The 13,154-nt window shown below is 37.1% G+C and overlaps 1 protein-coding gene across 2 annotated transcripts; it reads right to left on the bottom strand.

Annotated features, from left to right (window-relative positions):
- Nucleotides 1–442: 442 nt before the first annotated feature.
- On the bottom strand, nt 443–11,633 carry LOC131926837 (cytochrome P450 4F2-like). Of its 2 annotated transcripts, none has more exons than XM_059282485.1 (13): nt 11,602–11,633; nt 10,886–11,084; nt 10,233–10,377; nt 9,630–9,802; nt 9,092–9,216; nt 7,687–7,749; nt 6,470–6,593; nt 5,753–5,891; nt 5,247–5,376; nt 3,361–3,556; nt 2,519–2,601; nt 1,839–1,904; nt 443–556 (listed from the first exon to the last, which is right to left on the bottom strand). In XM_059282485.1, the coding sequence occupies exons 2-13, from the start codon at nt 11,048–11,050 to the stop codon at nt 454–456; spliced, it is 1,512 nt and encodes a 503-aa protein (XP_059138468.1). In that variant the 5' UTR covers nt 11,051–11,084; nt 11,602–11,633; the 3' UTR covers nt 443–453. The 2 variants fall into 2 exon arrangements, with proteins under 2 accessions (XP_059138468.1, XP_059138467.1); XM_059282484.1 differs by lacking the exon at nt 11,602–11,633 and adding an exon at nt 11,489–11,594.
- Between the last annotated feature and the right edge of the window lie 1,521 nt (nt 11,634–13,154).

Raw genomic sequence — 13,154 nt, 5'->3', positions numbered from 1 at the left:
GAAAAAGAATATACAAGAGCGTAGGGTGTTGTCTATAGAATAAAGATAATCCAACCCCAGCTACGGTAATTTTTTTTTACAAAACAACCATCAAGTCAAAAATGAAAGAAAATTTACTTTTTTTTTAACTATTAAAAAAAAAAATGTATTAATGGTCGGCTCTGGGCCCCTAAATGGCGTGGGCCCCCCCGCATTGCGGGGTCTGGCGGCACTGTAGTTCCGCCCCTGATCTAGAGGCTAGAGTGTTTACATCATACACTGAGATCAAGGACATTTAGATCACTTAAATTTTAAGTTAAAAACTTACGAAATAAAGACGACACAAATATGATCATGTTTCAATAAAGTAGATATTTTATTTTATTTTAGCCAATTCAATAAATCAATTAATTTTGATAAACCTGTGTAGTGTAAGTTTTTTATTAAAAAAATAGTTTAAAAATTATTTTTGTGCTAGCGCCATGACGTCACAAGTAGGTTGATGTCGTCGGTTGGTTGCATCACCAGCGCGTGCACCTTCTCAACTGTGTGACTGGGGTCAAGTTTGATGTTAAACCTAAAAGACAAAGTAGCCTAGGGTCAAGTTTGATGTTAAATCTGAAAGACAAAGTAGCCTAGGGTCAAGTTTGATGTTAAACCAGAAAGACAAAGTAGCCTAGGGTCAAGTTTGATGTTAAACCTGAAAGACAAAGTAGCCTAGGGTCAAGTTTGATGTTAAACCTGAAAGACAAAGTAGCCTAGGGTCAAGTTTGATGTTAAACCAGAAAGACAAAGTAGCCTAGGGTCAAGTTTGATGTTAAACCAGAAAGACAAAGTAGCCTAGGGTCAAGTTTGATGTTAAACCTAAAAGACAAAGTACCCTAGGGTCAAGTGTGATGTTAAACCTAAAAGACAAAGTAGCCTAGTGTCAAGTTTTTTGTTAAACATGAAAGACAAAGTAGCCTAGGGTCAAGTTTGATGTTAAACCTAAAAGACAAAGTACCTAGGGTCAAGTTTGATGTTAAACCTGAAAGACAAAGTAGCCTAGGGTCAAGTTTGATGTTAAACCTAAAAGACAAAGTACCATAGGGTCAAGTGTGATGTTAAACCTAAAAGACAAAGTACCCTAGGGTCAAGTTTGATGTTAAACCTGAAAGACAAAAAATACCCTAGGGTCAAGTTTTTTGTTAAACCTAACATACAAAGCACCTAGGGTCAAGTTTAATGTTAAACCTAAAAGACAAAAAATACCCTAGGGTCAAGTTTTTTGTTAAACCTGACGAAATAGTATAGTGTCAATTTGTTGTTAAACCTGAAAGACAAAACAACCTTGTGTCAAGTTTAATGTTAAACCATCTCTCCCAGATGGGTTGCTGTCCCTAGCTACCAAGCCTTATCTGCCCGTGGGTTCGAACTCGGGACCTTTACGGTTTAGCAGCCATTACTCGATCACGCCGACACTGTAGACCTGCTATTTTCTTCTATTTAAGTTTTAAGATTAATGTACATCTAAATTTATCTTTTAATACATACTAGACGACCCAGTTTTCCTTTGAAAACTTTCCGGAATATATATATATATATATATATATATATATATATATATATATATATATATATATATATATATATATATAAAATAAATGCACCATGCGACACTTGGCTGGTTATAAAATGAAACAGGTTAACGAGAGAGAGCTATGAATGAATTTAATTAAAATAAGTTCAATGTCCTTAACTGTTACATTTATGATATATGGTGCTTGTATGTTGCCCAGGTCAATGAATCAGCAAATTTTACACAATTGGAGATTGTACCCATTGAATGTCCATGTCAGATACTACACTAGGATTTTTACCTGTATAAGATTCGAGCCAAAACAATTTTCATTTCATTCAAAGCAAAGTTTTGTCCCACACAGTTCCTAAGGAAAAACGAATATCAATTCAGTAAATAGTGTTAGCGGCAGAAAATGTTCAGATTAACTGTGGTAGATCTTTTTATACATTAACGACAGGTGATGTTGACAGCTTTGATTTAAATGTACCAGAATTCTATAAGTTAATTTATATTAGAAAATATCCTGTTTGGCAATAGAATATTATGCAGATGCTTTATTTCTTCCACTTATAATCTATGAGGTCAACATTTCTAAAGTTATTTTACTTTGTTTTACACTATAGGGCCTAATACCTAAATCGACGTACACTAGTTTCTAGTAAATTAACACAATTTAAAATAGCAGTAGTGAAAATGACAAATAATGAAGAGGAGAATGGCTAAATCAACGTTTGCGTGTTTGCTAACTATTAGTATTTTTACCATCATACACTATCACGCTTTTGAAAAAGATTACCACATTTTAAAAATGCATACATTTTCGTAAAATAACAGTAATTTAACAATGGAAATACGAACTTTTAATTTAATATTCTGACATAATACACAGTCGTGCTATTTTTAACTCTGTATGTTATACAAATATTTAACTTTAACATCATAGTTTTATTATTTGTATGTAAAAGTCTATCGTTGTACCTGGGTCCTGCCGAGAAAGGCACAAAAGCGTAGGGATTTCTTTTCTCTGAATTCTCTGGTAGAAATCTGTTGGGGTCAAATTTCTGTAAAAAAAATATGTATCAATTTTAAAACTTTTCGTTTTGCTTATAATCATAAAAACTTGTAAGGCCATATGCCATGAAAGAGACAAGTACTCAATATTTTTGTTTGCAACTAAAAAGAAATTATAATTTATAAGAGTAGAACCAACTAATCGAAATCTGACGCTAGGCATTCAGAATAAATTGTACTTTGAACAACCAAACAATCGCTATTAAATCTGTAACAGGCTTGAACCAACTAAACATTATAAATTATGAAATTCATCCAGGCAATGTAAAACAAGAATTCAAGCAGGCAATATAAACCAAGAATGTACGCACCAACTAATATAAAACAAGATTTCAAGCAGGCAATATAAATCAAGAATGTATGCACCAACTAATGTAAAACAAGAATTCAAGCAGGCAATATAAACCACGAATGTATGTACCCAGTGGCGTAGCGAGGTTGGGTATCACCCGGTGCGGCACTTAATGGTGTCGCCCCCCCCCAGAGGCGTAGCTACCTTTTCCGGCGCCCGGGGACAACTTTCAATTTTCGATTTGCAACCCCCATCCACCCTTATCGGGATTTGTTAAATTGCTCTTAAAAGACTTTTAACACTCGAATTAATCACTTAATTAAGTGGAATTATCATTTTTCTCTAAATATTTTGCTATTTTTTGCCTTGGTGTCACCCCCCTAAATGGTATCACCCGGTGCGGTCCGCACCCCCCGCACCCCCCGCTCCCCCTCGCTACGCCACTGTATGTACCAACCATCGAGTCCTCCCAGACTTGCGGGTTGTGGTGCGTGTTGTAGAGAGACAACGAGACCTCCGTCCCTGCAGGTACCACCAGGTCATCGACCCGTGTGTCACAGGTCATCTGTCGGTGGATGAACGGTGCGATGGAGTGTAGTCTCAGAGACTCCTTCATCACCATCGTCAGGTAGGGGAGTTGGGATAGATCCTCCCTGGGATAAAAGGATAAGTTAGGACAGTCTACACTGGAGTGTAGTCTCAGGGATAAAGGGATAAGTTAGGACAATCTACACTGGGATTAAAGGAAATGATCTGTTATGGAATTGGGAGAGATCTTTCCTGGGATAAAAGGATAAGTTATGACAGTTTACACTAAGATTAAAGGAAAGATCTGTTATGGAGTTGGGATAGATCTTCCCTGGGATACAAGTATAAGTTAGGACAGTTGTACACTGGGATTAAAGGAAATGATCAGATATGGAGTTGGGATAGATCCTCACTGTGATAAAAGGATACGGTTAGGTTTGGAGGCTGAGGTTGATATATGTTCTGACCATAAAGATAATAAGATTAGTGTATTACGGGTAAAAACTCAGGTATTTTTTAACATTTTGACACATATTACCACAAAATGTGAGTTACCACAAAATGTCAGTTACCACAAAATGTCAGTTACCACAAATGTCTGTTACCACAAAATGTCTGTAGAATGTCAGTTACCACAAAATGTCTGTTTTACCACAAAATGTCAGTTACCACAAAATGTCAGTTACCACAAAATGTCAGTTACCACAAAATGTCTGTAGAATGTCAGTTACCACAAAATGTCTGTTACCACAAATGTCTGTAGAATGTCAGTTACCACAAAATGTCAGTTACCACAAAATGTCTGTTACCACAAAATGTCTGTTTTACCACAAAATGTCTGTAGAATGTCAGTTACCACAAAATGTCTGTTTTACCACAAAATGTGAGTTACCACAAAATGTCAGTTACCACAAATGTCTGTTACCACAAAATGTCTGTAGAATGTCAGTTACCACAAAATGTCTGTTTTACCACAAAATGTCAGTTACCACAAAATGTCAGTTACCACAAAATGTCAGTTACCACAAAATGTCTGTAGAATGTCAGTTACCACAAAATGTCTGTAGAATGTCAGTTACCACAAAATGTCTGTTACCACAAAATGTCAGTTACCACAAAATGTCTGTAGAATGGCAGTTACCACAAAATGTCTGTGTTACCACAAAATGTCAGTTACCACAAAATGTCTGTTACCACAAAATGTCAGTTACCACAAAATGTCTGTTACCACAAAATGTCTGTGTTACCACAAAATGTCAGTTACCACAAAATGTCAGTTACCACAAAATGTCTGTTACCACAAAATGTCTGTAGAATGTCAGTTACCACAAAATGGCAGTTACCACAAAATGTCAGTTACCACAAAATGTCAGTTACCACAAAATGTCAGTTACCACAAAATGTCAGTTACCACAAAATGTCTGTAGAATGGCAGTTACCACAAAATGTCAGTTACCACAAAATGTCAGTTACCACAAAATGTCAGTTACCACAAAATGTCTGTTACCACAAAATGTCGCTAGAATGTCAGTTACCACAAAATTGCAGTTACCACAAAATGTCTGTATTACCACAAAATGTCAGTTACCACAAAATGTCTGTAGAATGTCTGGGTTACCACAAAATGTCTGTAGAATGTCTGTGTTACCACAAAATGTCTGTAGAATGTCTGGGTTACCACAAAATATCAGTTACCACAAAATGTCTGTAGAATGTCTGGGTTACCACAAAATGTCTGTAGAATGTCTGGGTTACCACAAAATGCCTGTAGAATGTCTGGGTTACCACAAAATGTCTGTAGAATGTCTGTGTTACCACAAAATGTCTGTGCAGCTCCTGTCTGCCATAAGCTCATCAATCTCCTGACAGACTTTCTGCTGCACGTCTCCGTGCTTGGCTATAGAGTAGAGCGTCCAACTGATGGCACTGGCAGTCGCGTCATGGCCTGGAACATATGCAGGTTATACAACAACAGTAACTTTTGATGGCCTGATACGTAATCAGGTTATACAACAGTAACGTTTAATGCCCTGTTACATAATCAAGTTATACAACAACAGTAAAGTTTAATGGCCTGTTATATAATCAGGTTATACAACAACAGTAACTTTTAACGGCCTGGAACATAATCAGGTTATACAAAAACAGGAACTTCTAAAGACCTGTTACATAATCAGGTTATACAACAACAGTAACTTCTAAAGACCTGTTACATAATCAGGCTATACACCAACAGTAACTTCTAAAGACCTGTTACATAATGAAGTTATACAACAAAAACTGCTACACCAAGAGTACATGAGACCAACAGTAAAACAAACCTGCCAGCAGAAATGAGTTGACTTCATCCCGGATTTCGACATCTGTCATCCCCACACCGTCCTCGTCAGTCGCGGTCAATAAAATGTCCAGAAGGTCCATGTGTCTTTTCCCCTCGGTGTCCGTTGGATCTTCCGTTTTCTGAAATTGTTTCAAAAATTTCTAATATTAGTTTCATCACACTATAGAAAACACCGTTCGATTTTTGTTTTTCTAAAATATTTTTTTTTTTAAATTCTAGGATTTGTTATGTTACACTACAGACAACACTAGAATCAACAGTATCCGTTAGATTACAGGTTATCTACAGTATATTTAAAAATTCTAGCAATCGTTTTCTCATACTGTAGACTAGAATAATTGATCAGCATTTTTTGGATTTGCCGTTTTCTTGAATAAATCCATGAATATATATATATATATATATATATATATATATATATATATATATATATATATATATATATATATATATATATATATATATATATATATATATATATATATTCATGGATCCTATTTTACCGTTTCTAACAGCGCTCTTTGGAGATTGGGGATTTTCAATTATTTTCTAATCACTGTAGTTTAAGTTTTACAATTTTAAATAATTAATTTTTAACTTGGAAAACACGCACATTTTAAAAGAAAACACAGGCAAATACATAAAGGACAACAAGCGGTTTAAAAAATCACATAGACACTTAAAAAAAAAAACTTGCCAGTTTTTCACGTCTGCTTTTGATGATGAAGTCTGCCACACCGTGCACAAAGTTACATTTTTGTTTAAACCTGCGGCCTTCAGAGGTCAGGAAGTAAATGAAGTCATTGTGTAGCCAAGGCCGACTGGCGAGGGGAGTAACAGTATGGGATTAGGGATTAGAAATCGGATTATATGTGAGGTGAAGTGGGATTATATGTGAGGTGAAGTGGGATTATATGTGAGGTGAAGTGAGATTATGTGAGGGGTGATGTGGCGTTGTTTTTTAGGGGTGATGTGGCGTTGTTTTTTAGGGGTGATGTGGCGTTGTTTTTTAGGGGTGATGTGGCATTGTGTGGAAGTGTGATTATATTTGAGAAGTGGGACAATGTGTAGATTACGTATGCAAGGAAATGGAATGATGTGTAAGGAGTCTTGGGATAACATATAAAAAGTAATGATTTGTATCTCAAGTGAGGTGTGACTATATTTTAGGAACGATGGGTTTTTTTGTTATTGGGGATGGTGTCTAGGATTATAAGTGGGATTATATTGCGATTTTTTTAGTGGTGACTGGATTATAACTAGGAGTGGTGGGATTATAATTGGGAATAGTGGGAGTATATATTCTTTATGAGTTGGATATAATTAGGAGTGGTGGGATTATATATTCTTTATGAGTTGGATATAATTAGGAATAGTGGGATTATATATTCTTTATGAGTTGGATATAATTAGGAATAGTGGGATTATATATTCTTTCTGAGTTGGATATAATTAGGAGCAGTGTTTCTTCCAGACCTTTTTCTCCGGGGGGGGGGGGGGGGGGCACTTGAAATTTTCGGGGGGGGGGGGGCGGTAAACTTTCTTCGGGGGGGGGGGCGGACACTGTTAAAAGTATATATTTTCTATATAAATTATATAAATTTCATTCCGTTCGGGGGGGGGGGGGGGGCGGTAAAAAATTTTCGGGGGGGGGGGGGGGCTTCGCCCCCCCGAAGAGATGCCTGGAAGAAACTCTGATTAGGAGTGGTGGGATTATATATTCTTTATGAGGTGGTTATAATTAGGAAGGTGGGATTACATATTCTTTGTGAGGTGGTTATGATTAGGAGAGTTGGTATTGTACATTCTTTATGAGGTGGTTACAATGCACACGCTAGATCATAAAAGTGTCTGGGGTTTTAAATCAAGCCTTAGAGCTGAGAATTATTGCCATATGTAGCAAAAGAGACTTACAAAAACCTGCGGACAATCAAGGCGACTATCGAGTCCACGGCCTCAACGTAGGGGTGGGACAACCTGAGGAGAAACATGAGGTTTGTTGTCTCGATGTGTCAACAAGTGTATGTGTCATGTGTAAAGCTGTCTTAAAGTCAATGTGTCGTTGAGGCATTGTGTCAACCTGTCATCTGGTCAGTGTATATTGTGTCATTGTGTCATTGTGTCCACCTGACATAATCATCTTTTCCCGTTCGTGTCCCAAGACACATGCGGCAGATGAAGTAGAGTTCATCTGTTTCAGAGATATGAAGAGATAGTGTGGTCAACACTATGCCCAGCCGCCTTTGTTTTCCCATCAGACCTGAGTAGACTCAGGGATGGTCTACTGACTTGAACCCGGATTTGAAGTCGAGGCTTTCTGGTATAGATATAGATATATAGATATATGCAGCAATGTATGTGTGTGTGTGTGTGTGCATGCGTGCGTGCGTGTGTGTGTGTCTTTTATACATTACTACACCTCGCATCTGATCGCCATGAAACTTTGGAAAGTTGTTAAAAATATTCCTGGGGATGTTTCTACGAAAAAAAAAAATTCGTCAGGGCGCTATTCAATTTTTGATGTACGGTCTATAAAAATAAAAGTCGAATGCGGTTTCACGCCGTTCATCCGATCGCCATGAAACTTTGGGGAGTTGATTAGAACACTAAATGTGAGGTTTATGCAGAAAAAAAAAAATTAAAATTTCATTTGGGCGCCGCCCGGGAGGGTGCGATTTTTGTCAATAAACGGTTTGTCGCCCAGAGTTCCAAAACGGTTATCTTAGCCCTTGGTGTCAGTTAATCGTGCGTCCTGCATAGCGGGTAACTGGTAGTACTATATTCAGCGTTAAAACTTCAACAGGCGCAGCCGCCGGCGCCCTGGCTATTGCGTGACCTGAAGCGCCCCTGGCTCCCCTGTGAACACTATGGCGCTTACGTTCATTTTAAACAGTGCGATAGCCAATTGATACAATGGGTTGCTATGTTCGCTCACTAAATTGAATCAGGCGCGCCCCCCGGCGCCCCGCGGGGTGCTATTTGGCCCCCAGTGCTTTCTCATGAGCGCTATGGCGCATATATTCGCTTTAAAGAGTGCGATAGAATATGGATAAAGTGTGATACACCACGTCCGAGAGCGTGCTGGGTGGTAATATGGGAAAACCCGTGCCCCGACTAGCATGTTCCGAAACAATATAGCGCAGGCATTACTTACATTCAAATTATTCAGTTTTAGAAAACAAGGTCACGCGTCTAAAAATATATAGAATTGGTAACGCAATGATGAAACGCTCTGAAAATATTATGTCATACTTTTAATGCGATGGCGGCAACGCTGGGACGGGCACGCTAGTTATGTATAAAATTTTGAATGACCCACCCCTCAATTTGGCAGTCAGTCTGGTAGGACATCGCACATCTAAGGATGACATCAAAAGAGAACATCGTGATGTTGACAAACGCTTTCAAGGGCTGGGATGTTTCAGCTGCTTGTTGAAACTTTATCTGGCAATGGATATTTTTGTGACAACTGTAGATGGATATTTTTGTTACAATTGTGGATGGACATTTTTGTTACAATTATAGATGGACATTTTTGTGACAATTGTAAAAGGACATTTTTGTGTTTGCACTACGGTTGAACATTTTGTTACGGCTTTAGAAGGACACTTTTTGTTACATTTCGCGCAAGTTTGTATCTTACAGTAAGTCTCACATAGTTACAAGTTAATGACAACTCACACACGTAAATAAAGATAATTAATTGGTTGTGGAAAGTTATTAGCGATATAGAGGCAAAATGTCGCTAATGTTTTAGAACTTGACTATATATATATATATATATATATATATATATATATATATATATATATATATATATATATATATATATATATATGTATATATACTCTACTTACTAAAAGTGTGTCTGTGCATCTATTCTTGAGCTCTACATAATTCCTCAAGGCCCTCGCATGGAGGGCTGTTGTTAGAACTCTTCTGTTCCTAGCCCACCTCTCCCCCTCACTCCTGAACAATCCTTCCCCTATGTAAGGCTGAATGAAATTGTAGAACCTTTTCGCTTTCAGACCTAAATGGGAAATGTCAAATATTTTCATTTTCATGTATGTTTATTGAACAATATAAATTTAACTTATTTCAGTATACACATTATGTTTTATATACTTAAAATAGTGTATTAAATATTCGGTGAAATAATCCATCATCACTTTTTTTCCTTCCGTGCCAAAGACATATGGGGTAGATGAAGTAGAGTTAATCTAATTCACTGACCTCGGCATAGTAGGGGGTAGTGTGGTCAGTGCTATTTCCGTAACGTAAATCACGAACTCATCTGAGCTTTGTGGACTTAAAGACGTCCTACAGACTAAAACCAGGATCCGAACTCGTGACTTTTGGGTTAGCAGTCGTAAGCCCTACCATTCGACCATGCCGTGACACAATTAACAAAAACGTGTTTAAAATATATTAGACCACTAGCCGAGTTTGGGACACCTCACCTGGTGATTTGAGAATGACTCTGAGCGTGTCTGGGTGGTTCACGATCACAAGCGGTAAGTAGAAGAGCCAGCCGACAAATATTCGGGGGAATTTTTCCGTCCAGGATCGCAGGAAAGCCAGCCCCTTCTCGTTAGGACCTGCGTACTAGAGCAACATTTACACGGAGTTAGATGTGTAGCACACGTGTTGAGGTCATCTGGTGTGTTAATGTGTTGACCTAGTTTTGCGATATATACACACGTGTGTTTATAGAAACAGAAAATTTTAAAGATATGTTCAGGCCCATACGACGGGAGAATCAGAAATCGTCATTAACTGACTCCGGTATTTCAAACTATTGTGGATCTAGCTATGTTCAGCTGTCTTTACACTTCCTGATATATGATAGGTAGGCCTAATTGCTAAAATTGAGTGGACTCAAGTTGTCCTTAAGCCTTCGAGAGTCGTATTGCATACAACTAAACCCCCGTCACAACAAATTTATAGTTCTTTACCCTTAAATAAGGCACTTGTCGCTTTAATGCCACCCCCCTTCCATAAAATGCCAAGCAGCAATGAGGGGTTCAGATATATCACGACTTATACTTAACACTTGTTTTATATGACCCCCCACTACACGCGTCCTTTCCACTGTATGCAGTTCTAGACCTACGTGCAGAAGGTGACCGAAGAACGGGTGGGTCGGGTCTTGCGGGAACCTCCTCATGGCGTCGACCCGCCTCCTGTGCGACAAGATGGCGCTCATGACCTTCACCCCCAGTCCAATCGTCACAACCGTCATCACCGCCCCAGCCAGGTAGCCGGTGAGGGTTGCCATGGTAACGCGGTTATCTTCTCCTGAACACGCTTACCTGATGGTAGAATTTAAAAATTTGAAATTGTTAACATATGCACATTCAACATAACAATTATCTGCCTCTTAGCCGAGTCCTCGGTCAGTTCTTGGGCATGAAAACATCAGTGAATATAGCTCTACTAATTAATCTTGTTACCTCCCCTTTTTGTTAATTAAGATTGTAACCTGGTATTTAATTTTTACAGACTAATTTAATATTAGCTTAGATTTAAAAAATACAATAATCTTGCATTGTTATCAGTAGCGAATGTTTTCAAAACGTTTGGAGCGAAATTGATTACATTAGAAGTGGGTCAAATTTGAATTTCAAATTTCGCCATAAACCCACACACAAACAAACATTGTGAACTAAATAAAAGCTTATTAAAATAAAATAAAAATGTAAAAACATCGGCAAACCTTTTCTGTAGCTTAGAAATCAAAATCTAATATAGAATCAAGTAAAATACAGAGTTCTATCCAGTGTTAGTTTTTAAGAAATGAAGAGCTGTAACTTTGGCTGTAATTTTCACCTGTGAAGTCAAGGCTTCAAGGACAAGAAACTACTTTTTACTTTGGTTTTATATCTACCAGCATCCCTCTCCCATAAATATACAGGAGACGAGGTTTTATTAACATCTACAGCCTAGGGGCAGGTTATATAAAGTAATATATATGTATGCATGTGTTAGAAGCATGGTAGCATGTTCACCCTGCGTTAGAGATCAAGTTGTCTTAGTTTGACCCACCTCCCTCCTCCCCCAACCCCCACCCTCACTGAAATGTGGGACGCAAACATTAAATTAGCACAAATTAAAATGAACATTATAACTAATTGGAGCTGGTGATACAAAATAGTTGATATTTACATGAGTCGTCTGTTTTTTTAGAACCTTAACCTGTTTTATAAGCTTTAGCTCATTTGTTTATCTCCGATGACAATGCATTGATATTTAATTTTAAATATAACAAAAGTTTTAAAAACTAGCCTTTAAATATATTTAACGACTATTATAAACTAACAAAAATGGTATTTAACCAGGTGATGGATGCCGGGTGAAGACAGGGGTCCAGCGGAATACTGCTACTGCTGCTGATGATGATGTTGATGATATAGTGTTGTGCAGTCGTCGCGTTAGAGACCACTCGCTAGACAGTTTATCCCATTCACAACTGATGTGGTTTGTGTCTCCTCCTACATCGTACTGCAATCAAAGTGAAACATTCGCAAATCTAATGTGGTCGCACTCATTTGTAACCATAGGCGCCTGCTGTTCAAATGTGCAAATATATGTATATATGCTTCATGAATGTGTGTATGATTAATGTATTATATATATATATATATATATATATATATATATATATATATATATATATATATATATATATATATATACATATATATATATATATATATGTGTGTGTGTGTGTGTGTGTGTATGAATAGAAGAATATAAGACTGTGACGAAAAGAAACCCAAAGTGCAGATGAATGTATAATTGATGAGGGCACATCAACTGTGGGTATTTAAAGTTTATAATCTTCCTAGACAAGGCCTTACGTCTTATCTTTGATGAAACAAAGTTGATTTGATGTGAGAAACTAAATACTCGTTGTACTAGATCCCGAGTAGTAATGAACACCTGGAGCCTATGGGTTTTTAATAGTGCGACACAGACGGTGATTGTGTGTTATCTCGATCGCCAACCCACAGACATAAAGACATATGTCTACACATACCATACGTTAACATTCACAATCTTGCACATACATGCCCCTATGCGTGCATGTTGGTATATGAGTGTTTTTTCACATGAACACACACAGACACACAGACACACACACATATATATATATATATATATATATATATATATATATATATATATATATATATATATATATATATATATATATATATATATATATATATATATATATATATATGTATATATATATATATATATATATATATATATATATATATATATATATATATTATATATATATATATATGTGTGTGTGTGTGTGTGTGTGTGTAAAACAACAGACTTGAGGTTATGTGTGGATTACCAGCCAATAA

This window comes from Physella acuta, unplaced genomic scaffold (genome assembly GCF_028476545.2).
Source record: "Physella acuta isolate Inbredline_101_S28 unplaced genomic scaffold, ASM2847654v3 ptg001346l, whole genome shotgun sequence".
Classification (NCBI taxonomy): Eukaryota; Metazoa; Mollusca; class Gastropoda; family Physidae; genus Physella; species Physella acuta.
Note: the sequence above shows the minus strand (reverse complement) of the source record. Positions and strands in the feature narration are given on the sequence as shown.

Coding starts and splice junctions, on each gene's coding strand:
- LOC131926837 (XM_059282485.1), bottom strand. CDS start 11,050: ATGGCAACCCTCACCGGCTACCTGGCTGGGGCGGTGATGACGGTTGTG. Junction 5,377..5,752: donor CAACTCATTTCTGCTGGCAG/GTTTGTTTTACT, acceptor CATATGTTCCAG/GCCATGACGCGACTGCCAGT. Junction 2,602..3,360: donor AAGTCTGGGAGGACTCGATG/GTTGGTACATAC, acceptor TTTTTTTTACAG/AAATTTGACCCCAACAGATT.